The sequence below is a fragment of the Glycine max genome, chromosome 10 (genome assembly GCF_000004515.6).
Source record: "Glycine max cultivar Williams 82 chromosome 10, Glycine_max_v4.0, whole genome shotgun sequence".
Taxonomy (NCBI): domain Eukaryota; kingdom Viridiplantae; phylum Streptophyta; class Magnoliopsida; order Fabales; family Fabaceae; genus Glycine; species Glycine max.
The window spans coordinates 3,428,604-3,454,979 of record NC_038246.2 but is presented as its reverse complement, the minus strand read 5'-3'; the positions used below and the strand labels follow the sequence as shown (position 1 = coordinate 3,454,979).

The following is a 26,376-nucleotide window of genomic DNA, read 5'->3' as shown; positions in this document are numbered from 1 at the left end:
TAAAAAAATAGAACTTAGATTTGAAGCATTACCAGTATGAGAATTTCATTTACGTTAAATGAATTTGGTAGTCAACTTATTTTACCAGTATTAGAATTTTCATATCAGTAAATTGCTTAAAAGTTAGAGTTTATGATAGTGATTTTGGAAGTCAACTTTTTTATAGTAATCTTTTTAAGGATTTTTTTTAGTAATTAGACATAGTATAATTAGATCAAAATGTAAATAAGGCTATGCTATGAATGAATCGAGATTACTTTTTATTCTTGATATAATAATGACATCAAAGTTTAGATCTAGCCTTTTATGCTAACTACTCGTATCTTTTAATTATTATTTCACTAATGAAACCAAATCTTAATAAAAGTATAGATTTTTAAATGAAATTGAAACATTATAGTTTAAAATCCAATTTTGTAATATTGCAAATTTTTTAATCTTGCAAATAGTTTTAGTTGGGTTTTAAATAGCGCCGCTAAAGCAGCAAAATAATGCAAAGCAAGAGTCTTGGTAGCAGAGCGTTTTTGTGTAATGATCATAGCAAAGCAAATAGCAACTTAAAATAAAGAAACTTAAAATTTTACATTTAACAAAAAATATACTTTTTATTTATTTAGTTTGTAATATCTTTGTTTTTATTATTTTTATATATTATTTGAATTAAAATATTAGTAGTAACTTAATTTACATTTTATTTAAAAACATATAAATAAATTAAATTTATAAAAAAATGACGTGGTGGATTATCATGATTTTTTGAATCTGATAAAATCAAATATTTAAATTTTAATTTCAAATCATTTATATTTGAAGTTGGCCCATTTTTTGTGAAGATAAAGATGGGGGAGTTAAACTCGTGCTCTACTCAAACCGTTGTCATGCATGCCTATACTCAACGGTAAAATGGTGTCGAAAGTGTTAGGGAACAAATAAAAACATAGAATAACAGGTTATTTTTATTTATATATATTAAATAATTATGACATTGATATTAAAAAAATAAATTTAATTAAAATATATTGATAGTGTACCAGTTTCGTATTATCATTTAACTAAAATTGATTATATAATTAAAAAACATTAATTTGTGTCAAAGTAATTTTTAATTATTTTTTTCTTCGAAAAAGTGTACAAATCTTTTACCACATCGTATCCAAATTCAACTCAAAAAAGTTAATATCTCTTCATATGTATATATTACTATCCATGTTGAGTGTTTAAATTATTTTGTGGAAGGAGTTACCAAATTTTATTCAAATAAAGAAAATCTATATCAACCAATAGTAATTTATAGTTAGAGTGATTTAACTCTTTTTCTTTTTTATTTTGAAAAATAATGGATTCCACCAATAATATGGTTAGGGATGAAATCAAATTTCAATATATTATTGAGTGTTATGGGCTGGTAGGTGTTGGTTTTAATGACTTTCCTTTTACTTGGCCTTAGGAAATTTGTTTGAGAGACTAGACAGTGTTTTGATTATTCAAATGTGGAGAATGAAATTTTACAAGGCTTTTGTTTTCCACTTGGCACCTTTCTCCTTAGATCATAGGTCTCTTGTTATTAAATTCAAAACCTCCATAAAGGCAAAACAAGCGTAGAATGCCTTTCTGCTTTGTTAATATGTGCCTTACTCATTACCAATTTAATTCCTTGTTAGGAATAATTGACATCCTTGTATGTATTTCCGCTTGAAACTCTTCTTGAAGAGTGTCACTTGTAGATTCAAGTCTTGAAAAGTTTTTGGTCACATATAAAAAGAGTTTTTGTTGACGACCAACACTCACTATGAAAATTAAGTTATTTAAAGATGGAACTACAATAAAATGTAGTAAATCATAAAACTAAAACCCTAATAATTTATTTAAGATTGATATGGACATTACGTTGTTGCTAATTCAAATAAAGGATTTAAGAGAAAAAAGAAGATATAATTAAGGTGCTTCACAAACTATAAAACTAATTAGTATTGGGAATAACTAATCTATATATTAGTCATAAGTAGGTTTCTGTTAAGCTACTCACCTGCCTAAATTTGGAGTGGAGTTAAGACTCCTTCATCAAAATTTACTATAATTAGTACAAGCAATAAAATAGGTTGGCTCACCCCATTTGGATAAAGGCTAAAAAGTTTATAAGACTAAAAGACCCATATAAAAAAATTCACATATGTCCAAAAATTCCCTCAAGGCCTCACGAGTTAAGGTCAACCCCATAGGCCATACATTTAAAATTTTGGCTCGAGGACAAGTTGAAGATGCTAAGAACTAGGTTGTGTTAAAGATGCTCTATCTAATGTTGACCTGAAGATACTTAGGCTGAGGTTGAGTTTATGATGGAGCCGGAGATGCTTTGGTCAAAGCTGAGCAAACATACCCTGACTGAGTTAAATATACAAGGACAAATCGAAGAGGCCCTGGACAAGGTTGAGTCAAATATGCCCTTTGGTGAGGCCAAACTGAAGATGCTTTGGACTCAGTCGAGGCAAAAATACCATGGATGAGACCAAGCCAAAGACGCTATGATTGAGGACGAACTAAAGATGCTTTAATTGAGGTCGAGCCAATGATGCCTTGGTCTTGATTGAGCTAGCTAAAGATGTTGATCGAGGCTAAGCCGAATATGCTATTGAAAAGATCGAGCTGAAGATGTCCTAGAAGAGGCTAAGCCAAATATACTCTGGACGAGGCTGAGCCAAAGATGTCGCAGATGAGTTTGAGTTGAAGATGCCTTAGTTGAAGCCAAATCAAAGATTCTCTAGTCAAGATCGAGCAAAAGATGCCCTAAACGAGACCATATCAAAGTTGTCTTGGTAGAGATTGGACTAAAATTTTCCTAGTTGAGACTAAGGTTAAAACGCTTTGACTAAGACCAAGATGAGAATGTTGTTGTTGAGACCAAGGTGAAAATACTTTGGTCGAGGTCAAGCTACTTAAAACTAAGGTAAAGATACTTCAATAGAGGTTAAATTGAAATTACTCTAGCTGAGGCTAAGTTTGAATTATTTTGGCCAAGTTTGATTGTAATTATTCTAGTTGAGATTGAATTAAAACTATTTTTCTAAAATAGTTATAACTTGTAGGTTAGTCCCCTTAAACCCTAACTTAATCTTCTTATTAAGTGGGATGTGTAGGTTGAGAGCCTTGACACCCCTCTAGGCGGGTAAAAAAAAGTTATAACCATTATTATAGGTCAAATAAGTTGACTTTGGGGTTTACAACCAAATGTCACCTCTAGTAATTATGCTTTAGGTTTAAAGTACTTTTATGCAACAAAACAAGTTAGAAATATAAAATAATTATAAATAGATACAAGACTAAATTATTAATCTAGTTATTTTACCTTTTTAATTGGTTCGATTGAGTTCCTTTATTTTAAATTTTTTAATTTGACCTCTTACTTTTTAAGATTAATGCAATGTTGTCCTTTTTGTTAGCACCGTTTAAATTTCTAATAAATATGTCTTACATATCAATTATATATAATTTTTTATGGTACCATACATACAAAAAGTTATCAGTGTTCTTACATTTGACAAAAATGACAATATTTCAATCAATTTTAAAAACTATAGAATTAAATTAAACTTTTTAATAATAAAATAACTAAATTAAAATAAACACATTGAAGATGAAATAAGTAATTTAACATAACTATAAAAACTGAATTACATACCAAATAACTTTATAATATTATTCTCATTCTATTTCTACTGAATTACATACCAAATAAATTTATAATGTTATTCTCATTCTATTTCTCACATTTATCTTAAACCAAATAATCTACTATTTTACAAATAATGTATTTTTACTCTATTTTTTTAAAATTATCTTTCTTTTATTTTCATCTCATTCATATCTTCCTTCACCATCAAACATAGGCATCAGTGAATCTCAAGGTGTAAAAGTGGAAACCCAACAACCAATATTTGCCTAAATTAGAGGCAAATCCAAATAATGACTCAAAGTAAAATAAATATCAAAAGGGAAAAGAAAAATTCAACCCCCCCGTACTTATGACTTGTCACATCGCAGTCTCATTCATCATCTTGGGGAAACCAGGTTTCCGATCCACAAATGGTTTATTTCTTTGTTACCGTGAAAAATAATGCAATTGTAAATCAGTTAGGTGTCTTTATCAAGTATCAACACACTGAGAGGCTCCCTTGGGCCTTAGCAGAAAAAAGAAACAGAAACTCGATGGAAAGGCCTAGTGAAAAACAATGTAGTCTCATACAAAATAACAATTTCCACTTTTCAGCTCTAATTCTAAATCAATCGCAGAGTACTTTATTTTTAATGTTGATACTATTGGAATGAGAGAACATTTTTTTTTTTTTGTAACTTCAGTATAAAGTTTGCAACTTTGTGCGAATTCGTTAAGTAATTTCGAGTTGATTAAAAAATGCTTAGCATATTTTTTTTCATATATAGAAAAACTTTGGTTTTAAATAACATATTCTAGATTAGAGTAATTCCAGTTAGTACAATTCTTTTATTAAAAAATGGTGCACGATTTGAGTGGCGTGATTTCCCTCAAACATGTATTTTTTTTCCATTCTATTCTTAAAATATTTCCCAACGAATGAAACTGTTAACTTTTATTCCTGAAAAAAATAAACGAAACCTTTTTTCTATATTAAGAGGGAGATAATTAGCCTAAATATAAAAAAAGAGTTAATTACTTCAAGCTAAGTAGGCGAGGGTGATAATATGCAACGTTGTGTTGTCTATACAGTATACGTAGAGATAATATATGAAGTACGTGAGGGAGATAATATCGGATATGTTGCATTACGTGCATAGTTAACAAATGAGTGAATAATGAACATGGGACTAATTTATGATTGTCAAATTTTTTGGTCATGTGCCATTGTACTACTAACAGTATATTAATCACCATTCAATGATATATAAATATTTGAATGGTGATTAATATTTCGTTTAGATGATTAGATTGTTGTACCATTGTATATCAGGCTATTTCTCTTCAAACTTCTATATATCAAAAGTTTGAAATGTAAGATATCCAATCTGCTAACTATTTTTTTTTGCAACTATTGTTTGCTTATCACATATAGAATTTCATTATGACATTTAATCAAACATCTGAACTGCGGTTATTCACAAAGCAAAAAGCAACAGCTATATCTAGATTCAACAGCAATGCTTGAAATTGATAAATTTGAAACTTTTGAGACACGTTGTTTAGTAATGCGTTTCTTAATTTTTGTAATTTTAACCTTATTTTATCATGCTATAACAATTCAAATTAGTCATCAAGTGCTTCTTCATTCTTTATATTGGGTTAAGTCCTCATAAGTGAACTGAAAAGAAAAGGTCAAGGGAAATTTTGATGTTAGGTTATAGTTAAACCATACAAACACATGGGATCGTGTAAGCCACGCCTTCTGGTTATCTATTAGACGAGTGCTTAATTATATATATGCTTAAATTTGAAAATGAAAAACTAAATTAAATAAAAAATTAAAATTAAAACTACACAAAACATAAAATAGACTAATTAAAAGTATAATTAAATCAAAAATTAATAAATAGGAACATGTTTTTATTGAAAAATTATGATAGAAACAGAATATATCAATAATGTTTTTTAAAGGAAATACATTAATAATGCTAAATGTAATGCTTAATTTCACAAACCAAATTAATTTTAACTGCCTGCTAGTTTTCTCAAACAATAAAACATATAAACATCACCCTGTTATAACTTGAATTTTTTTATTCATAGAAATTAAAAATAATATCAAAAAATAATTTATAACACTCATGTATCATATTCAACTGACTTTAATTAATTGAGATAAATTCCCTAACTATGTTATAACTTATATAATAATGATTACTTTGGATTCAAATACGTAAATTAAGGCAATAGCTAGCTAAAAGAAGGTAGAATAATAAGTAGTCATCTTTTTTCTTTTTACGGGATTTTAAATATTTATCGTAAACGTGTTTCTCACTTTTCATGAATCATGATGTCGGTTTCTCTTATCTTCCCCTTCCCCTACAAACAATACTTGGTCATTATTTAAAGGACCCTAATAATTATTGGAGAAGTTTTAAGGAAAAAATAAATAGAGAATTCATTTTCTATTTTAAGTATATACTTTTGCATTCATTTTTTTAGAAATGAAAAGAATAAGGCAAAAAATTGTCATTCAACTTTTCACTAGTTTTATTTATTTATTTTTATAATTTTTTAACCGTATATAGTTTTTAAAATAAAAATAACCCTATCGGTCCATTTCTTTGAAAATTCTCCAGCATTCAAACATAAAAACATAGATAAAGGTGCATATGGTCCAAGAAAGAATGATCATATACTTTTTTTTATAATATAATAATTATAAAAGTTTTAGCCTTGTGACTACTTCACTCCCTTTGTCTTACTCATTGTTTTTTAAGGGTTAATTATTATATTTTTATACAATTTCCTTTTATCTCACTTTTACTTTCACTCTTCTTTTATTTTTTTCATTATATCATTTATCATATTTATCAGTTTCTCTTTCTTTATTTTTTTGTCTTTCTTCCTCTTACCCATATACCAAAAAATGGGTGTACGTATATAATTTTCATTTTTAATATGTTTTTAGTGTATATATGAGATTGATTGTCGACCATTCTCTTGCAAAGTGTGATGACATGAATATCTTGAAATTTCCACTGGACAAAATACAAAATTTCATCCATTTTCACAGCTATACTACTTTTTTTGTAGTTTAGTTACTTAGATGTTTTTTAATGAAAAATAAATGAAACATTATAAATTTATATTATTTATTTATTTTTATAAATATTTCATAATTATCATAATTTTTTTTATTAATTTCTCTTATTTCCAAATCCTTCTTTTCAAATTAATTTCAAACATATCCTAAAGAATTTTATTCTTTTTCCTTTCTTTTATAACATATCCCGAGTTCTAAATGTATGCTTTCTCAAGTGTCAATAAGGGAAAAATACAATCACATTTCTTCTAGTTTTCAAATAAACATTCACCTCCTTTAAAATAAATAAAAAAACCACCTCCCTTACTTATTTTCAAATAATCATTCAACGCTGGAGGCTGTAACCTATGGTTCTTAATAAGGCAAAAGCAGTTTGTAAAGGCAAACATATTTATTATATTATGCTCCCAGATTTTCAATAGTTTTACTATGCAATATTAATATGAAGTGCTTGTTCTTTCTTTTTGTTTCCCTATCTCATTTCTCTTTTCAGTGCTTGGTTTTTATTGTTGATTTGAAATTCAAACCATATATAGACGAAGAGAAATGTCAGTGTTATTTAAGAATAACTTAAAGGCTGGTACAGTTTTTCCAAATATACTCTATATTTTGTTTTCTTCTATACATAAATTCGTATTCTCGTCATGATTTTACTATAAGTGGTGCTAAATGATACGTTCAGTATAAATTTGAACCCATCGACGCACAAGCAAGCTAGTAATAATTTTTTTCATTTTACTTTTTTTTTGTAAATTTAACGTGTAACGTGTGTATAACACACAAATCCAAACACACGTTTTAATTATATAATTGGCTCAACTACAAACTAAAAAATTAAAAAGTTGGTAGTTAACAAAAATCATGAATGGGGAGTTCATGTTAGTAGTGTTCACGCCGCACAAACTCTTACTATAATTTGATTAAAAAAAAAGTGTTTTTTCCTCTCTCTAACACGATGATATGCCAGATTTATTTCTTTTTCTTTTTCATTCCTCATATAACCGAAACCTACGTAAATGTTGTCGTACTTTCCTCGTGGATAATGCTTCCATATTTAAAGTTACGAAAGTTTAACTCCCCTACATTATTCAAAATCTTAAACATTTTATGATTTTTTTTGAAGAGGCAAAGAAATATTAATTATTAAGAAACATTTTATGATTATGATACGTTTAAATATCTGGTTAGAGGCTGCTAAGTTTTTAATCCAAAAAGGAATATATTCATATTGGAGAATATATCTTCACTTAATATATAAACAAGTTTTATTAATTTTATATAAATTAAAAAAATCTTCAATGACAAATATTAGTGATACTTTCTCCGAGTCTTTTCTTTCTAGACTTTCTCTATAAGTGATTATAATTTATTGAAAATTATTTTTTTAGTAGGTTTAGTTTCTCATTTAATAATTATCTCTACTGGTTTATATTAAATGAGAAATGAAATTTATCAAAATTAATGATTTTTAATAAACTTTAATTAATCATAAAAAGTCTTAGAGAATCTTTCAGAAAAAATGTGAAAGACAGAATGTGCTAGCATTCATCAACTTAAATATATATTATCCTCTGCTGCCTAATAATTTATCATCATATTGACAGAAACCTGACATAGTCCAACCCTTTGAGTCCGAAACTTCCCACAAATGAACACCCCAACATAAAAAAGAGAGACTTCCCTCAAACTGTGTTCTTACACGGAAATGAGATTATTCGCAGAGGGAAAATACTAATCAATACAAAATGATTATCGTTCATACGTATTAATCTATTAATTTTATCCTGTTCAAACAAAATTGTCTTTATTGAAAGATATGTGGTCTAGTGTTTGGTGTCACTTGTGTTTGTAAAGAACAACACTGATGTTTACATAGACAATGTGATACTTGTTTCTGGCATTTAAGAAACATAGTTTGGTTTGGTTGGTAACATCGCATGCACCCATGTCATTGTCACATTCCTTTTCTCATAATGGCACCCCTTACACTGTTTCATTGCATGCTCTTAGTGGTAGATGATGAGTTGAGTTTGTTCAGATGACAGCAAATTCGTATGACATAGCAGATTAAGCCGCCCTATGATAGTATTTGATAAAGCTTTTAACGTTTTGTTTTTGTTTCTTGTTCAGGATAACGACGTGCATCTCCTCTGGTGCCATGTTAATTTATTATAGTTTTTGTTCATCGATCAAACTAAGTAGTTGGAATGAATTTTGGCTGACCATGAGTATTTTTTTTGGACCATGGACTCACGATGACATTGGTATGATATTCATGGTTTTGTTATGATTAATTTTTATCAAAAAATTTAACTAAGAGATCTTTTTTTTCAAATCACGTCATTTCCAGTATCACACATGAGTATTTAATTTCCTTGATAAGGAAGTATACTTTTCATATTATTATTCTTTTGGCAATGTATAATAGCACATGGTTGGGTTTATATTTTTTTATAATAACAGCTTCTCAACTAAAGACTCTCTTTAAAGCATTTGACTATTCAATTTTATTTTTTTTGTTTTTTAATATGAAACTTAGAGCTAATTTCTGGCTTTATGAAACTTCCAGGTAGATGATCTGTTCCCATTTTCAGCCGTACAAGATTAACGTTTCTATAATTTACACCTATGAACTTTAATAATGCATTGTGGAATACGTTCATTCATCATTTCAGGTAAATTTCTGTGGTCGTGGACTCGTTGTCGTTAATTATTAGATATTTCTGTGCTTTAATCCCATTCTCTCTTGGATCTGTTTCATTGTCTTGGCCTGTATTCTGTATTTTTTGCGAGCAATCTTTGTCCTCCTATATCCTTGATAGAAGTGCGAAAAGTCAATAACAAATATTATTATCACATTATCGGTTAGAATAGGGTAGACACACTAGAAAATAAATATCCAACGGTCACATCAGTCGGGAAGTGGATATATATGATAGTTCGTATAAATTTATACTGGGACATTTATATTATATTTATGTAGCATATGATAGGATATCATCGAAAAAATAATGTAGCATATCTAGCATATGATAGAATAAAGTAATTTTTTATCCACGCAATTCCATTCCTTCCAGACATGAAAATATTACGGGTTGATCAAAGGTGGTGCGGTTTTTTCGTTTTTATCTGGTATAAAAAATCGATTTATGGATGTTAAAAAAATAAAATAAATCAACTCCTCTTCAAGTAATGGGTGACTGGTTCAACCCATCAAATGCATGAGATTTTTGTTTGGTTGCACCCAACACCATTTATTCTACACCCGGTATTTTGAGTAAAATTAATTTTGTCTCTTTTTCATTAACTCTTAAATGTGAAATATGGATTGAGAATTCGTTCGTTTGCATCATTCATTCACACGTATTTTATTTCTCCTCTCAAATTCTCTCATCTTCTCTTTAATCCGTGGTTTCATCTTCATCAATCCATATATGCTCGTCGTTGGTGTCCACATTCGTTTTGCTATCGTTGCCATGAGTTTTGTTGTCTGCGTTTTCTTTTCCTGTGTATTGAACGTATATGGACTGATAATCCATAAGGTTCCTATCGATTGTCAATCCATATACGAATAGTCAATCCGTATAGTTTTTACGAATCATCAATTTGCATGAACCATACGAATTAACAATTTGTATAAATCATACGGAATGACAATTCGTATGGAGTAAACGAAGGAAAAAAAACTTATTGGTGATGATGCAACGCTACTCACGACGAAGGAGAGGAAACTCATGAAGGACAACAAGGAACTACCAGAGGAGAAATTAGGGAAGAGTCACGAACAACAAACACATACCAAGAACAATATCAACACTAATTTCGTGGAGGAGAAAAAGGGGACTAACATACACGCCAAAAATTTCAAATAAACAGTGCCTTACGGATTGTCAATCCGTAGGCTATACGAAAAACAGATAAAATGAAGGAATGAAGAAGAAATATAAAGGATAAAATTGGAATTTTCAAAAAATATGTTAAGTGTAGAAAAAAAATTATTGTTTGTAGAAAGAATAACCCCGAATGTATTCTCACAATTATTTGAAAAAACATGGGCTTTAAGCTTCCAGATGATCTTGGTCTTCGGGTTTTAAGCTTTACAAGCTAGCTAACTCCTCCTTTTTTTTTTTTGAATCCAAGGTCCATAAAATCAAACCATATTAGATAGGCCCATACCATTAACACAATTTTTTCGGCATATTTTTAGTTCTTTAATTCAATATTTTTTTCTTATAAAATTATTTTTAATCCTTAAAATTTATATTTATTTTATGTTTAATTCTTAAAACGTTTTAGATAACATTTTTTTATTGTTTAAAACATTATTTAAGCTACCTTAAAAGATTAAAAATAAAACAAACATAATTTATAAAAACTAAAAAAATAATTTTACAAGAACAAAAAATAAAAAAATACTAAATTACATAAACTAAAAATATATATATTTTTTTTCCTGTAAACTACAAGTTTCTTTCAATCTATTAGTGCTAATGGCACTTATCATATGTGACTAACCCAAAATAATTTTACCACGAATGAAACGGAATACAAATTATCATACTAAATTAACCCCACGCTTAATATTTCCAAAATACCACCAGATCTATAAATAATCCCATCCTCTTCCTCTTCTCTCAATCCTAAAAGAAGGGTAGTAACAACATATTTTCTTAATTTAATCATGATTTAAAGAACTATTTATTATTGTGATAAATAATTAGTAGTTTATTTTGCAACCATATACGGATATACGATATCAGGTACGTAAAGGTAATAATACGATTCCATATTACATAAAAGAAAAAAGAAAAACAAAGTTATAGCACTTACCATTTAGAAATTTAGAAATTTTCTTATTTTAAAATAAAAAAATTTGCTAGGGTCCGGTCTTTGCGTTTGGCACAGGCTGCGCAGTGTTTGAACGTTGAAGGAGAGCGTAGAGGCAGTGGTTTTCTTTTTTTGATTTCTCTTTGTAGAATCGAATCGAGTTAATTTTTGATCGTGTGAGTGTCCGATCTTGAAATCCACAACAACAATGGTGAGAGGATTGCTCAACAAGCTCGTCTCTCGCTCCCTCTCGGTCGCCGGAAAATGGCAGCACAATCAACTCCGCCGCCTCAACATCCACGAGTACCAGGTCTCTCTCTCTCTCTCTCTCTCACCGTTATGGATATTATTACGATTCACAAATCAATTCCAATTCGCTATATACTCCTCTCGCTGAATCTGGATATTATTACAAGCTTCGCGAAATCTGTTCCTTTCGCTATATATTCCTCTTGCTGAATCTGGCCTTTGTTTTTTAATTTATTTATTTATTTTTAGAATGATAATAAATCGTTTCTGTGGATGATGAATCTGGAGTTCATTGAATGTTTAATTTGTGAAATCGTGTATGTTTATTTGTATTGAAGCTCTTTGATTGAATGATTGACCTAGCGTCGTCGCTGATAGCGCCTATTGAATTTCCATAAACCTAGGGTGCTGAATTGATGAGCAAACACGGAGTCAACGTTCCGAGAGGCGTGGCTGTTTCCTCTGTTGAAGAGGCCAGAAAGGTCATCAAGGACCTTTTCCCTAATGAAAATGAGGTAACCTATGCCACAACTTGATGCTCACAAATAACACTAAGAAGTGAATTTCAGAATTGCAAACTGTTCTTTGTTTTTCTTAATTCCCTGTGTAACAAATTGAAACCCTAGTTCTGCAAGTTTCCAGTAAAGAAACATTATCAAATGCCTTAGTTGGTAAAGAGTATTGCATTTGCATGTTACTGTGATGACTGGGAGTGTAACTGGGATTATTGTGCAGTTGGTGGTTAAGAGTCAAATTTTAGCCGGCGGACGAGGTTTGGGAACTTTCAAAAGCGGCCTTAAGGGAGGAGTGCACATTGTTAAGACTGACCAGGTTGAAGACATAGCTGGTAATGCATGTCTCCTCCTTTATTCCTCTAATTGTGAATTTCCTTCTTCTCATTCTATGTCCTTGGTTTTCAATACAAAACTATGTACTATAGCATAACATGCTCAATCGTATTGATTTATCATATTGAATTCATAGAGGATGTAATCCTCTATAATCTATTTTCCAGTGGTATTTTTTTTGTTAATGTTATTGTTATTTTGTTGTTGTCATTGTCATTATTATTATTTCAGGGAAGATGCTTGGACAGATACTAGTTACCAAACAGACTGGTCCTCAGGGAAAAATAGTTAGCAAGGTTTGAAATTATTCATTCTATATGCAGATATGCTAGCATTTTCAGTATGCATGTTTATGCCTGGAATTTTCATTTCTAAGTCAAGGCAATGCAATGATATGAACCTTTCACACACATATTATGGTTGAGTAGTTATTGTTTGTTTTCTTTATGGAAAATATATGCCACCTTTTTTTAGCCTCCATGGGTATTGTTTCTTATTTGTAATATCTTCAGTTAATAAATTGGTGCTTCCAGTCATTACTTCAAGTTATAAACTGATAACCACTTGTTCCATTGGATTTGATAATGAAAGTAAATTTCATGTCACTCAATACAATAGGATATTGCAAATGTAATGCTCATAGTTTCGCTATTTTTTAAAAATGGATACACAATGACAGCTGCTACTTTATTTTGTTTTTGGTCTCTTTCAATCCTTTTATATAGAGATATACACAAAAAGGGGTTGGTTGTTTGATGTTGAATTTTCCATTTTTTACAGGTTTACTTGTGTGAAAAGCTGTCACTTGTAAATGAGATGTACTTTGCTATAACACTGGATCGTACGAGTGCTGGTCCAGTAAGTTTCCTGCTTCAAAAAATTTTCTTTGATTTGCGTTATATACAAATTTAAATTCTTATAACTTCTATAATGTGTGGCTCCCTCTTTCCTTCATTACAGTTTCTTTAAATTTAACCAATAAATTTTTTTTATGTTGCTTATTATAATTCTTTTCTTATTATGTTTTTGCTTTTGCAGATTATAATTGCTTGTAGTAAGGGAGGAACCAGCATTGAAGACCTTGCAGAGAAATTTCCGGACATGATTATAAAGGTTTGTTGTCCTTGGCATTTCTCATCATGGTTTAGTTTTTTCACCTGAGCAGTCTTCTTTGCAAGATATACCTGATGTACTCTTTCTTTCTAGTAGGTACCTGTTGATGTTTTTGAAGGTATTACTGATGAAGGTGCTGCAAAGGTTGTTGATGGTTTGGCTCTCAAAGTGGCTGATAGAAATAAGTCGATTGAACAAGTGAAGAATTTGTATAAACTTTTTGTTGATTGTGACTGCACTCTTTTGGAAGTAAGCATTTGCACTTCATACAAGCTTAATTTATGAATGTCTATAATGAAAATTGATTATTTTGAACAGATCAATCCCATAGCGGAGACAGCTGATAACCAATTGGTGGCTGCTGATGCTAAGTTGAATTTTGATGATAATGCTGCATATCGCCAGAAAGAGATATTTTCTCTCCGTGATACAACACAAGAGGACCCTCGAGAGGTTTACTTCTTATTTTGTTTGTGTTTTACCTTACTTGTGAATGGAGCATATGATCCCTATAGGCATATTCCCATTCCATCTTTGCCACCTGAGCTGGGGGGGCTCAACCCAGCTCAGATCTAATTGGGATATCTTGGGCTCTATAAATTAGGTGTAGTGATTTGGGTTAAATTCAAGACATTTTGGTACGCCCAACTTGGCATGATGCCACAGTATTATAAAAAGCATTTTTTGTAATTAGTGATGAATAATAAAATGCTTGACTAGTTGACTCAAATTAATAACTTTTGCATAACATGATAATATTGCATAACATCCCTTAGTTTTAATTTTCTACTTTTAAATTTTAAGACTTAACTATGTAACAGCAACATGCCTGATTATTAATTGGGCTGCTCCATGTCCAGGTCCAAAAATTGACCTCACCAATATATTGGGCGGGTTCATGTTAATAAACCCAGTTCAGTCTGTCCCACATACACCTGTCAGCCTAACTCATGTAGCTACTTACATTTCTTTCATTGCACTTTGATTCTTTTGAAATGTATTGGAGCTCAAGTTTATGATATAGTTATGGTAAGACAGTGAGATTCTATATGGCAATGCCAGATTTTGCATGATCTGTTTGTGCTTGATTATTAAGCCCTTATATCCTTGAACCTTCTTTCTTTTTACTGTTTGTGTAACATTGTATGTGCCTTTTATCTTTGAACAGGTGACTGCTGCAAAGGCAGATTTAAATTATATTGGGTTAGATGGAGAAATTGGCTGCATGGTGAATGGAGCAGGGTTAGCAATGGCCACAATGGATATAATTAAATTGCATGGGGGTACTCCTGCCAATTTTCTGGATGTAGGTGGCAATGCCTCTGAAAACCAGGTAATGTTTTATAGTTTGGATTGCTCCCTATTATGTTATTGCTAGTTACACTATTATGATCAATATGATTGTTCTTATGTGTTCCTTTATCAGATCAATTTGTAATCTGCTGGTACATTAACTCAGACATTACTCCAAAAAGATTATATTAAAAAAATTGTATAGTTTTTTCCTAGATACCTTTAATGTTCTCCATGTTATGATGTTTTTGTTCATATTTAATGCAATTATGTAAATCAGGTTGTTGAGGCATTTAAAATATTGACTGCTGATGACAAAGTGAAGGCAATTTTGGTTAACATTTTTGGTGGTATAATGAAGTGTGATGTTATAGCAAGTGGAATAGTGAATGCTGCAAAAGAGGTTAGTCAAGAACATGTAAATTCTTTATATTTGATCCCATGTAAGATTTCAATTTTTGTTTACGATGTTGATGTAATTGTTGATATTACAATTTCTGAAATAAAATTAGATATAAAGAACTAATATCATTGTCCTCGGCCTTCTTTTATTTATTTTTTCCTTTTTAATTTTAAAAAATTGTGATTGAACATGATACCTATCTTATCCTGGTATTATAATAGCATTTACTTTTCTTGCCATTATATTCAAGGTTGCACTGAAAGTACCAGTTGTAGTTCGTCTGGAAGGCACCAATGTTGATCAAGGAAAAAGAATATTGAAGGTAAATGTTAGATTTATTAATATAATCTTATAGAAAACGAAGCATTAATGTTAGCAAGTGCTTAATATGTTTTTGATACTCAATGATTCAACAGGAAAGTGGTATGGCATTAATAACGGCTGAAGATTTAGATGATGCAGCTCAGAAAGCAGTGAAAGCTGCTTACAAATGAAGGTTTACTTCTGCTCAAATTTAAAATTCGGTTTAGTTACATTATTTTTGGTGTTCAAACATATTCACGAGGAAGGGATTGATGCGAGAAGAAGTCTTATTGAAGCTGCAGTGCGTTTCAAATAAGTATGTGATTTCCAAGTTGTAGTACATTTGAGTTGATTCACATGGTTGCTATTTGGCTTCTCTCTCACAATTCAATATACTGGTCCCTTCCTTTCTGATTTTTCCTCTTTAATCTTTTTGCAAATAACATGGAAATACTTGTTTTTCTGTTAGACACGGTGGTTCATTAAGTGGCCAAAACCTGTTTTCTAATTGAGGCTATTTCAAATTTGACATACGTTCTGGGTGTTAAAAATTAAATCAAGCTTATTCTCTTTAAATAAATAAAAAAAAGTGAACCGCAAAGAGAAGCGGTTGCAATCTATACAGCTTGCAAGATAAGAATACTCTCCACCGCCTAGGAGTTTATTATATCAATGTAAGAATTTGCCTATAAAAGGCAATATGCTGTATCTCCTCAGATGAGTTAGAGAATTGAAATCCTCTTCCTCTCCTGTTTTTATTCTATTTTATTTTTTTTTATCCTTAAATGTTAGTTTGTTCGTAGAGGGGATCGAATTTGCGATTATTTTTCTTTTCTTGTATCTTAATCACTCAATTCATTTTATATTTGTTTTATTTTTAATTTATTTTCCTATCATACTGTATTTTGGGTTTGCGAGTCTGGTAGTATATGTGAAAAAAGTGTGAAACTGACTTTTTTTACTTTGCCAACAAAAATAAATAGGGTAGATGTATTTTCTAGAGACCAGTCTGGTCTCCTTAGATGAGAAAAGTAGATTTTAGTTATTGAAAATTCTTGATGTTGACTAAAAGTTTTGTTGAATTTGAATTACTAGAAGGTTGATTGTTCATGGCATTTTTTTGTAAATTTGTGAGTGTTAACTGGTTTCACTTTCGAGCGGTATCAACAGCTTAATCGGATTCAATAAAAATATTCACTGATTGAAATTTTTGTATTCACCTATTTAGAAGCTCACAATATGTTAAGTTTTGTTGAACTCAGATTACAAGGTGTTGATGATTTTGGTTGAAGGATAGATCAGTTAGCATTATAACAAATTGGCTAGTGCTGGTTATTCAATTTTTGGCCTTTGTGAATTTGTCATAAATTGAATAGTTAACATCTTGGTGAATTTATGAGAATGCCAACTAGTTTTCCTTTCGAACAGTGTCATCTCTCAATTCAATAAAGCTCTTAATAAGAAGATATAAGGTTGATTGAGTGATTAAGAAATAAGAGAAAGAAAAAATGTTGTAAATTTGATCTTTTTTACTATCAAAATTAATAAACTAACAATTAAAATTTATCAATAAAAAAATAAAACTCTTAATATTGTGAACTTTTAAATGGTTGGGCATTCAAGTTTTTCAATATTTGAAATATAGTTTCCTATCTAATATTGGGACTTGACCAAATAATATTGTAATTAGTTGTCATCTCACTTTTAAAAAATCAACTCCAAAAATTTATTTTATATTTGTAAAGTAAGAACACTCTTGTTTCAAATACTTACTAATTTCCTTTTCTTTTGAAGTAAGAGTTGTGCTATCGTAGACTCTCAGTTCACAAATTCATCTTAAGACAAAGAAGTTTACAAGTCCATCTCCAAAAGAGAAAGAAACTGAATATTGAGAAATAAGTTGAACTTGAAAAGGGGCAAATGGTAACATTCCACGTGACTAGGTTTGTAGAAAACAATGTTGCATTTTAACTTAGTTTATTTGTTTAGAATTATTCTCGATGTCATGGGGCGACTGAAAAAAAATAAAATGAAATCTCCATTTCCTTTTGTTAAATGCTATTGGAATTGTGCTATCCAAAATTTGTAGTGTGAAAAAAATTACACAGTAATTTGTAATATTTATGTATTTTGGGAGTAAACCAATATATACGGGTATTAAAAGAAGGAAAATATGTTCTTCCTTTTTTTTTTAACTGCAAATGATATTCTTCCTATATTCTTCTGACTTTGTGTGTGATTTATAATTTGTATTTTGTAACATCTATAATCTATAATTTGACTCAAGGATTGGTATTGGGTTTAGAAGGAAAAAAAAAGAAACAGATGATAATTTTTTTTTAATATTTATAATGGATATTTTCTAATTCAATATATTTTTAAATAAAAGAAATAAAATACCGGATAAATATAAATTTATTATCTCAACCATTTTTAAAATATTATATAACCTTTTAATTTAAAATAAACAAATTTTTCGCTTCAACATGTCTTTATTAAAGTTGAGCTTCCCATATTTTTTTTGGATCGTATGTAGCGACAACTAAACTCAAAGTAAACACTTGGTCTTAAATATAAGCAACTAATTTTCAATGAGCTCATCTCCAAAACATCTTTTATTTAATTGAGATTCTATTTCTAATGATTTTTTTATTCTTGATATTTGAATGGTAGTTTGGAAGAAAAAAAACTTATGTTAAGTTGGATTAACAAAACTAAATGATGTTAATTAATTTTTTTACTATAATTTTTTTTATATACTTAGAATCAAGGCCAGAGTATAAATATATTGTCAAATTTAATGTTATATGATTACTTAAAAAGTAATATGACTTTTTGACATTAAATTTCAACACTTAAATTATGGTTATACAATTTAGATTTAATTTTTTTTCTCTTATTATTTCCTTTTATAAGATATGTCATTAATATATATATATATATATATATATATATATATATATATATCACATGAGAATGATTATCTTATATAAGAATGAAAATAATCAATCTCAATCGTTAGATTAAAATAAAAGATCAAGATTAAAATATTTTAAATTTAAATTAAAACTTTATTTAACCATCTCTAAAAGATTTATAGAATATAAAATCAAAAATTTTAAAAGTTTAATTTGTGTCCTTTATTAAAAAAAAATTATTTTATGTCAAGATCTAGTGGTGACGACAATGACAATGTTAGTGACAAAAAAAGTAATCATAATGACAATCACATCGATGACGACAGTCATGATGTTAGTTGTGATGACGACCATGACAGTTGTGACGGAAACAGTCTTGACAGTGATAATAATAAATTTGAGATATTTTAAGATGACAAATTAAATTTTAAGATATTTGATTTTCTGTTTGATAAATTTTATAGAAATTTTATAGTTAAATAAAATTTTAATTTGAATTTAAAATATTTTAATCTTAATCTTTTATTTTAATTTAACAAGTGAGATGAATCGTTTCTATTTTTACATAAAATAATCATTTTCGTATAATAATATTTCTCTGTGTATATATCACATATCATATGAGAGGGTACTTTACAAATAGGGGATAATTGCTTCCCACGTGAGTGTGATACGTGAAGCGTTCTGTTGGTTTCCCAACTTTTTGCTTGTAAACTCGGCCTTGTCTAGGTTGGAGCTATGAAGCTTACCAAATATTATGAAAAGGTCTTCATGCCTAAGGTTTGAGCTCGACCCAAACAACGGTTAACAACCCCCTATTATACATATATGGCCAAATAATAACGGACGTTAGGAGTAATAGCCAATAAGGGGTACATGGAGTTGAACTTATTAATTTTATTTTGAGAAAAACAACAATATGGCTCCTAGTCTAGAACCATATTGACATGGGTGAATGACTAATGTAACTAGCAAAATCCTGATTTATAGCGTCAAAGTTTCTTAGATTATGCACATAAACTCCGATATTTATCTGTGATATGAAGTACATTGAAAAACATTATTCATGAGGTATGGCTGTATTATATATATATATATTGTGGCATATGTAAGGATAATTATACAATGGAATTATTTTGGCCTTTTCAAAAAATAAATAAATTATTATCCAAAGGAAATAGGACCATTCCAGTTATTTTGCTTCCATTAAATTAGGAATGAGCAACATCCAAGCACCTATTAAACCCTTCCTAAATTTAGCACCTTCAAATTGGACTCCCTTAATTTTCCTTTATATGTACTTCTCATGTCACACCTAAAATTTCGATCAGCTTTCTGGCTTTGATTGTGTGGGAAAACCAACCAACCAACAATTCAAGTAAATCAAAGATGGGCATTCTTTAAACAGGACATGTTAGTTAGATTCAACCCTTTTCTCACCACTGCCACCTTCATTACACATTTGTCAAAAACTGCCCCAAGTTTTTGAACCATTATTATTCTCTTTCTTCAATTGCCAAAAGAAGCTGAAAACCATATTTGCACGCACTAAGAAGAAACCAAATACACGAATTCCTCTAATCATCCTTTGATGAGTTCTCTCAGGACTATTTGTTCAATTCCAATGTACACATATTGTTGAATGTTCAACAAAGAAAATTAACTTGTTTCGTTGTGGGTCTCAAAGTCATTGTTGGATTCTCATCTTCCGGTTTTACATAAGGTTATTTAATTATAAGTACGACTTTGTAGTTCGTCAAAAGAGAATTCAAACACATCGCATTTGTTGAGTTGAGCATGTCCGGCAACAAGGTGAAGGGCATTCTTAAAGGCTTTAGATACCTAACTCAAATATTTGGTAAGTAAATACTAAAATTTAATTAAGTCTTTCCTTGATACAATTTCCTATTATAAATCCTTAAAATTGTGTTGTTGATGTTTTTTTTTTTACGTTTTTCTATGATAAATATTTTATGTTTTTAGTTTCTTAATCAATATTTAAGGACACTAGTTAATAAAATACTTATTATTATTTTCTCTTTTCTTTCTTCCTTTTATGCTAATAAAAAAATATGTGACTTGGCAGAGAATGAAAAAGAACAAGAAATACAGATTGGATTTCCCACGGATGTAGAGCACGTGGCTCACATAGGGTCTATGCGGGATGAATCCTCTGTAAACTTACCCAGCTGGGTAATTCTCAAATTTCTTAATTTCTTGACTGTTAATAATTAATATTAATATTCGATCTAGTAGAATGTACTATTGATTACTTAATTAGTTACCTAACATACATGAATGCTTTTGTTTTTATGCTTATGTTGATTTTCCTTCACGAAATAAAGCCTTTGGGGGGCTTGTTGTGACTGTTATTTTCAGATGAAAGAGTTTAAAACTGCTCCAGGATTTTCATCAGTACCTCTAGATGTTCAAAATAAAGGACAGCACAGTGCCAAATGGGTCTCTGAAGGTACAAATAATTGAGTTTAATTATTGTATTATTTTCTATAATAGTTGTTTTAGATTGGTAATAAAATTAAACTCGTAATAACTTTGTCCCCATGTAAGTGACTCTATCCTAATAAAAGTTAAAGATGATGGAAAAGCAGTGTTTAATCAAACCATACAAAGTTTGGAATCTCAATTAATTAGAAATTATGCCAAGTATAGTTTTTAAATTAGTTAATCCATTGTTGAAATTTGTGGAGGTCTACTAAACTAAACATTCATCCAATATTAATTTCTTTTATCATTGAAATATAAGAACATTCATTTTTTTTACAATATTCCAAATACATTTGTAAAGGATTAACATATCATTTTTTTTACAATATTCCAAACATATTTGTAAAGGATTAACACGTCAGTCTAAAGTTTCATTACAAAATTTCCTTAAAACATTAATAATCACGTATCATAAATAAAATTAATTTTTGACCTAGTGAGTTAAGAGATACATATAATAATAAAAAAAAAGCACTTACTCTTAGTGTACATACATGAATGATTAGACCAGAGAGTAAATTTGTATGATCTGAGTAAATTTAAATTGTTGAAAGAATATGAGAAAACAACAAAGTTGGAATTGATTGAATTTTGTTGGCTAAAAATGTTATTGATAGAGTCAAGGAGAAGAAATACTCGGGATTTGGGCAAGGCATCTAAAAGGCAGTCAACGGGTGGAGTAAGTGGTTCTCCATCGTGGGAAAAGTCAAACAAACCAAGAAAGTCATCGAACAAGCCCAAAGAAGAATCCATCCCGACCCGAATACCCGTATCCATGGATCACCCGCCTCCAACCCTAACAGTACCCGATATTCCTAAAAAGTCTCGTCGCCATAAGCCAAAGGAGAATTCTAGTGGCAGGTCATCCAAATTGAGATCCAAAGCCCAACCCACTTCAGAATCCGGATCCCCGATCCAATCCAAGCCTAGGAACAAACCAATGCCCTGTGAAGAAAATGATCAAGATATCTTGAAATAATCTTGCTCTTATTTCATCCTATTAGTTAGAGTGTTGTATAGATCATTCTTCAAACTAGAACACTTCCTTCCTTTTCTACCCGATTTTCAATATTTATAATTTATGTCATTTTCTTAATTTGATAATCTTTTTTGTTCTTTTATATATCAGTGCAACTTGTTCATTTTATAGTTTTCATAATAGTTTGTTTGAGAGATAAATTACAAGATTTTCATTTTGATGGAAGGATTATACATGCGAAACATAAAGAATATCCATAAATCTGTAATGTTTATAGGAGATAGTAGTTGTGTCTTTTAAATATATGCCGATTAAGGTTCAATTCTTATTTATATAGGACAAAAGTTTTATCAGGAGCAATAAAAAATTTCTACACGAAAAGAGATTAACAATTGTATACTTGTTACTTACGAAATACTCTTGGTGTACCGTTAAGTTTTTCAATTGTTCAACATCAAAGGCAAATGAAAGTTTAATAAATTCATATTTTTAGGTATATTAAGAAGTCTTAGCTACACTTTGGATTTACCACTTCATTCTAAATTCTAAACTCTTAGATTATTATTTCCATTCCTTAATCTTTGTTTCATAATTTCAAATACTTATTACATCCACCCATTTCTACCGGTTCGCTTTAATACACAATTTCTAATACGAGGCTTTTGGTTTATGATGAAATTTTATCTTTAGAACTGTCACGATATTCCATTTTTAGTTTAGGGAAAGAATCTTACGCATTAAAATGAACAAAAGTGCAATAATTACCTAACGCGTTGTCAGGGTAGAATATAATAAGAATAGACACACACATTAAATGAGATCGGAATAATACTATGCTAGTATTCTATTCTAGCTAGCATGCATGCATGCATGCCATGCAATGCCAATTTAGATATTAATGGATTCTAGCATCTCAAAGTTCATCATCGTACGAATATTTTCACATTGCTTCTGTCAGTGTCATTGCGAATTATAGAATGCCTAGCTTAGCATGCTGCTCCAATGTTTAAGAATCGATTATCACTTCCTTCTCTTTAACCACTGATTCTTCTTCCTCCCTCTATGGATCAATCAACCCACACTATACTTCTAAACCCCTTCACATGATCCAATTCTCCGATTATTATTGTTAGTCGTAACTTATCAAAATACGTAATTACTAGTATACAATTTGCAGAGGATAGCAAACTTAAGATGTGCACCTCACAATGACCTCATCCATCAAAGAATAATTGTTTGATTGATTGATTATGCATCCATCAAAAGTAAATTACTTACGTATACACCTCGATCATCCATCAAATAAACGATTGTGCATACAACAATTATATTAGAAGAAACTCAACTATGTAACGCAGCTAATGAAAATTAAGTGAATTAAAACTCTAATAAATATCAATAATTTGTCGCTTAGACTGTATCTCTTTAGATAAAATCTTGAATTTAAGTTTTATGAATAAAAAAAATATGATTAAAAAATAAAATTCGTTAAAAATAATTAATTAAGATTCTCCATAAAAAAATTGAAGAACACTTATATCAATAATGGTGATAAAAATAAAAACTCTAAGGAACCAAAGGTTAAGTAGCTAGCAAGAAGTTAAATGACGAACTAAATAAATAACATATATATTCAACTTTGAATAAAGTAATTAATTAACAGTTTCCCCTCAACACTCTCTAAGCATATTTCTTCCCCCAACACTGTCACTTGCACTTTACACTTGTTAATTGAAAAAAACCTTTTTCCTAGTCAGAATAAACATGTCTGTTTGCACTCTCTTTCTTTCTGTTGTTGTTTTACTGGTAAAAAAGAACACACTTTCCCCATCAGAGTCTAAAAGACAAAAACCTATTCTCTCTACACGAATAACTAAACCTTCAAAATCCCGTGAAGATGAAGACAAAGAAGACAACAACCACCACCCCAGCGAGAGAATAAAAACGCAGCAGCAGAGAAGAAGTCCCACTGAAAACGACAGCATCAGGAACATCAGTTTTCTTGCAGGCTTTCAGTTGTTGTTGACCCAAGACACCACCACCAACAACTTTGTTGTCCACACACAGTCCTTTGTTCCCTGCAAGCTTCACCTTTTGTCCTACTTTTGTTGTTGTTGAGAACAATTCCACTCTCCCACTCAATTTGTTGTTCTCCAAATTGATCTCACTAGCATACTGCAAAAGGCCATAAGGCACAGACCCATCAAGGTTATTGTTATCAAGCCCAATATAACTTAGTTTTTTCAAATGAACCCCCATTGAAGCAGGGATATTCCCAACCAGACCCATCTCTGAAAAACCTAATTTTTCAACACCCCCGAGATTTTCCCATATATCAGGAATCACCCCAGAGAGAAAATTCCCACTCAGGTACACTTCCTTCAACGTTGGAATCTCCCCCAAGAACAAAGGAACCCCAAAATTACCGAACCGGTTGAAGCTTAAATCCAAAAAATGCAAACTCTGCAACCCTCTCAAGTTCTCAGGGATTCTGCAACCAAACGCGTTGAAGCTCAAGTCGAGCTTCAAAAGCTGGGAAAGATTACCAAGCGAGTGAGGGAGACATTGTGAGAGGTTATTCCCACTGAGATCAAGAACCTTGAGATTCTTCCTCAGCAACCCCAAACTCGCGGGGATTTTACCACTAAGGTTGTTTCTAGACAAAGTAACCTCTTCCAGATTAAGAAAACCACCAATGTAAAACGGAACCTCACCGTGAAAGGAGTTTCCGATCAAAATGAGTCTCCTGAGAGAAGTGAGGTTTTGAAGAAAGGTATCTAGAGCTGCAACGAAAGAAGGGTTGTTAATGAAAACAAGTTCTTCAAGTGAAGAAGGGAGAGAAAGAGGAGGAGGAAGGGTTTTGTTGAAGCAATTGTAGAAGAAGAGTTTGCGGAGGTAAGGGAAAGAGGTGGAGATTAGAGGGTTATTGAGTGTGGCGTTAAGGGAACAAGGTGGGTTTGGGGTTTCGTCGGAGACGTAGCCGAAGCTGAGTTCAACGACGTGAGGAGTTTCGTTTTGATGAGTAGGAAAGTCGCAAACGACGCCGTGTGGAGCAGAGAGACAGAGATCGTCGGGGAAGAGGTTGCGCCAGGGAATGGTGGGGTTGAGAGAGTGAAGAACATCGTAGAGTGCATTTTGTTCGGAGGGATCCAAAGGTGGTTGTTGTTGCTGCTGGTGGGAGAGTGAAAAAAACGTGCTTGTCACGATAACAAAAGAAAACATCATCGTCCATAAGACATGACTACCACACATATTTGTTGGAGGAAGGAAAATAATGGTTTTTGAGGTTGTTTTGTTGGAAAAAAACTTGGAATGGAGTGAGTGAGTGAGTGGTATTAGTATTGATGTGAAATGATGTGTGATGGGAACGCGGAGAGGGGTTAATAAAAGTTTGATGGGGGAGAGTAAAGGGTGTGAGGGAAAGAAGGAGAAGAAGAAAGAGGAAAAGGACAAGAGATGATGATGTGAGACACAACAAAACCTGCTAGCAAAACACGCGACAGTGGCGCGCCGCACTCGCCGACTTCTTCTGTCGTCTTCTAGAAACCCACGTCTGTCTAACGCCGTCTACCTACACTAACACTACACAACAACCTTCACCTGACCATTTTCCACTTTTACCCTCCCTCACTGTCACAGTGCCACTCATTTGTTTCTCATTAGTGTTTTTTTTTATCATCTAAATTTATTTTTCTAGTTTTATTTATTATAAGTTAATATTTTTTAATTTTTGTTATTGTAAGTTTTTTGTTTATTCATTTTTAGTTGTATAAATTTATGTTTTTTTAATATTTTATTTTTTTTATTTATAATCCACATATAAGTTCTCATTTATAAGAATTAAAATTAAAAAAATAACCCCTTATAAAATTAAAAGTAAACAAAATATATTTTAAAGACTAAAATTAAAAAACTTAAATTTACAAAAAGATTAAAATTACAAAGATAAATTTAGAGAAAAAAAAATAAAGATATATATTTAAGTCTGGTTAAATATCATCCTGATATGATATTTATTAAGATTGGAGTCCTTAATTGGCTATCATAGTGTAACTAAAGAATTTCACTGGTAGACTTTTTTGATACATTTTAATAGATGTTTTAAAGTTGAGATGTTTTAACTGCGTTCGATTTATGAGAGCATTTTCTTTTATTCAGATGTAAATTATTTATTATGCAA

General features: G+C 30.6%; 2 protein-coding genes and 1 pseudogene across 2 annotated transcripts; 2 read left to right on the top strand and 1 right to left on the bottom strand.

Moving 5' to 3' along the window:
* Nucleotides 1-11,577: 11,577 nt before the first annotated feature.
* Nucleotides 11,578-16,322, top strand: LOC100527938 (succinyl-CoA ligase [ADP-forming] subunit beta, mitochondrial). Its single transcript, NM_001364202.1, has 12 exons — nucleotides 11,578-11,895; nucleotides 12,239-12,349; nucleotides 12,570-12,681; nucleotides 12,914-12,978; nucleotides 13,463-13,540; nucleotides 13,721-13,795; nucleotides 13,892-14,044; nucleotides 14,114-14,248; nucleotides 14,964-15,128; nucleotides 15,369-15,491; nucleotides 15,742-15,813; nucleotides 15,908-16,322. The coding sequence occupies exons 1-12, from the start codon at nucleotides 11,794-11,796 to the stop codon at nucleotides 15,983-15,985; spliced, it is 1,269 nt and encodes a 422-aa protein (NP_001351131.1). The 5' UTR covers nucleotides 11,578-11,793; the 3' UTR covers nucleotides 15,986-16,322.
* Nucleotides 16,323-20,239: 3,917 nt separating this feature from the next.
* Nucleotides 20,240-22,191, top strand: LOC100790731 (CRIB domain-containing protein RIC6-like; annotated as a pseudogene).
* A 1,886-nt stretch (nucleotides 22,192-24,077) lies between these two features.
* LOC100786293 (piriformospora indica-insensitive protein 2) lies at nucleotides 24,078-25,421 on the bottom strand. The gene has a single exon (XM_026124025.2). It carries the CDS (start codon nucleotides 25,419-25,421, stop codon nucleotides 24,078-24,080), a length of 1,344 nt encoding a protein of 447 aa, XP_025979810.2.
* Between the last annotated feature and the right edge of the window lie 955 nt (nucleotides 25,422-26,376).

Bases quoted from the DNA above. Each gene is read 5' to 3' on its own strand.
- LOC100527938 (NM_001364202.1), top strand. From the start codon at position 11,794: ATGGTGAGAGGATTGCTCAACAAGCTCGTCTCTCGCTCCCTCTCGGTC. The intron at 12,350-12,569 runs GTAACCTATGCC...ATTATTGTGCAG, and splicing joins TTTTCCCTAATGAAAATGAG to TTGGTGGTTAAGAGTCAAAT. The intron at 14,249-14,963 runs GTTTACTTCTTA...ATCTTTGAACAG, and splicing joins CACAAGAGGACCCTCGAGAG to GTGACTGCTGCAAAGGCAGA.
- LOC100786293 (XM_026124025.2), bottom strand. From the start codon at position 25,421: ATGATGTTTTCTTTTGTTATCGTGACAAGCACGTTTTTTTCACTCTCC.